At 53.2% G+C, this 2,385-nt stretch overlaps 1 protein-coding gene across 1 annotated transcript in view; it reads right to left on the bottom strand.

The window, feature by feature from the left end:
• The window catches only part of KLHL18 (kelch-like family member 18), a 23,942-nt gene that overhangs the window by 3,827 nt on the left and 17,730 nt on the right, over positions 1 to 2,385 (bottom strand). Inside the window, exons 8-9 of the mRNA XM_009323832.1 lie at positions 1,827 to 1,963; positions 597 to 819 (exon numbers count right to left, since the gene is read on the bottom strand). Of these exons, the coding sequence (XP_009322107.1) occupies positions 597 to 819; positions 1,827 to 1,963 (360 nt within the window). The remainder of the gene's footprint in view (positions 1 to 596; positions 820 to 1,826; positions 1,964 to 2,385) is intronic.

The raw sequence follows: 2,385 nt of genomic DNA, 5'->3' as shown, positions 1-2,385 counted from the left end.
GCCAGCACCGGACAGAGATGGTAAAATGGGTTTATTTGACGGCTGGCAGCACAGGAGTTCCCTACGCGGTGCCCCCCGGTGCTTTACCTACCATCTAGTATCACAATATGAAGAAACTGGGCTCTGACTCCTCCTCTGGGACTCCAGTTCAAACCCTCACAGACCTCACCAGCAGAACCTCACTCTCTTTTACTTTGATTTCACTCCTTGGTGCCCCCACAACGGAGAGATCTCTCCAGCTTACAGCCCACACTGCTCAGCTGCTTTTTACTTACTGAGGTCTTAACGGCTTTCCTTGTAAAATTAACGCTGTGACGCACAGGTATAACTTTGTTGAGCTGCTGACAGTTTTCCCTTCTTACCAGCAAGCAGTGCCCAGACTCAGCATGACCTGCTTTGCCCCAAATGTGGCCAAGCAAATCCCACCTGCTTCCATACTGCTCCACTCCTCCTTTTTCCTTTCGCTGCTTCCCCACACGTGAAATTCTCGTCTGCCGTCCGCCACCACCCAACACCTCCAGCCTTCCTACAACCTCATTTTTTTCCCTCCCCTCTTGCTCCGAAGGCCCCCTTCCCACTGAGTGAGCTGCAAATACCTTCGCTTGCTGTTCATACTTTCCACTTTGGACCAGGAATCCACCTCCGGGTTGTAAACCTCCACAGTGCTCAGCCTTAGCTGACCGTCGTAGCCGCCGATGGCATAGAGCAGTCCGTTCACCACCGCTACCCCAACTCGGCTCCGGGCTGTCGTCATCGGCTGGCACTTCTCCCAGCGGTTGGCAATGGGATCAAAGACTTCCACCACATTCAGCGAATCACCTGCATAAAAATTTGCTACTCAAATTAAAAGAGGGAGACCTGATGAAACACCCTTCTAGCAAGCTTGCCTGAAGGAGAGGCACGCGAGGGATAAGTGGTCGCCACTCTGACCCCAAAGATGGGGCCGACACAGGGACTTTGCCTGCTCTTCTCTGGGAGAACGGCTAGGATCTCACACATCCTAGTCCGGGCTCTCACACGTCCTATTCCAGCCTCCCTGCTTCCACGTCGAAGTCAAGTCAGAGGCATTTCCCAGCCACATCCCTACTCAGCCCCGCAAAGAGAGCCTGCTCTGAGAAATTCACGTAAGCTGCACTCCACCACGCAGACAGGTTGCGGAGTGTTTCCAAGCTTGCCCACGCTCTGTACCGTAAGACTTGACAAGCCCTAGGCTGGGGAAGCAGGGCCTCTTATGACCTCAAAGGGGCAGCAGAGACCTGCAACGTCACATCTGTTGGCGTCGCTGCTTCCTGGGAACGCGGCTTCCCTATAGGATAAATCAGCCGTGTTGTGGCGTGACGGGGGCACGAATCCCACCGGGCAGGCCCCCCCCCTGCCATTCAGCCCCCACGCCCCAGGTTAACCAGGTTGGTTGAGGCTCCAGCAGATAGTTTCACGAACGCTTTCTGTCCCCTTTTTACGCTATGGCTAGGCTCATGCAAGCACGCTGTGGCTGCGCGTGCGATCCCACAACCCCGCCAACATCAGCCCGATATCTCTGAGTTCTGCTTGTTGCTACAGGCAAGGTCACCATCCTCAAAATGCTGATTCTTTAAGATACGCAAGAATAGCTGTCCCAGATAAACCTGACCTAGACAGAGTTTCTAGCTGGAAGATGTTAAACTATGGGCACAGCCACCTTGAGCGTTTCAGTGGAAGGGTCAAAGTGCCGCACAGAGGAGGAGAAACTGCTACAGCGCTTCACGTGAGGGAAGTTCAAGATCCCATCGTCCTACCCAGCAAACTACGCTGCTCTCTCCACTGCACGGAGTGGATATGCAAGGTACCTGCTGAGTTAAGTCCTCCAACAGCATAAATCAATCCTGCAATTGATGTACAGCACCGAGGACGGGTCTTGAACGCTGGGAGGTGTGGCCGGCGCTCTGGCATGAGGTGATAATCTTTTGCCTCATCAACTAGATCCCTGAAATCAAAGCCAAAAAGGTAAAGAGCTTGGCTGATATGATGAAATCTGACTGTCTTAAGTCAGATCAAGATTCAAGCAACTGACTCGTCGTGTTTGCTCTCTCGTGTCCAGAGAAGGGGGTTGAGTCCCCATCCCTGGAGGTATTTAAAAGACGCGTAGATGAGGCGCTGAGGGACATGGTTTAGTGGGCATGGGGGTGTTGGGTCGATGGTTGGACTCGATGACCTTAGAGGTCTCTTCCAACCTTAATGATTCTATGACTTCCCCCCCACCCCCCTCCCCCCCGGCCAATACTTGTAGAAGACAATGTGGCCCTGCTGCCAGGTTAAAACTGGGGAGGGTGCTTTGTTTTCTTTGCTGCGTGAGGTGCTCTGTCCACAGAAAGAGAGAATTTCGGTCTCCAAGACTGCTAAACCACA

This window comes from Pygoscelis adeliae, unplaced genomic scaffold, assembly GCF_000699105.1.
Source record: "Pygoscelis adeliae isolate BGI_AS28 unplaced genomic scaffold, ASM69910v1 Scaffold455, whole genome shotgun sequence".
NCBI classification, from domain to species: domain Eukaryota; kingdom Metazoa; phylum Chordata; class Aves; order Sphenisciformes; family Spheniscidae; genus Pygoscelis; species Pygoscelis adeliae.
Note: the sequence above shows the minus strand (reverse complement) of the source record. Positions and strands in the feature narration are given on the sequence as shown.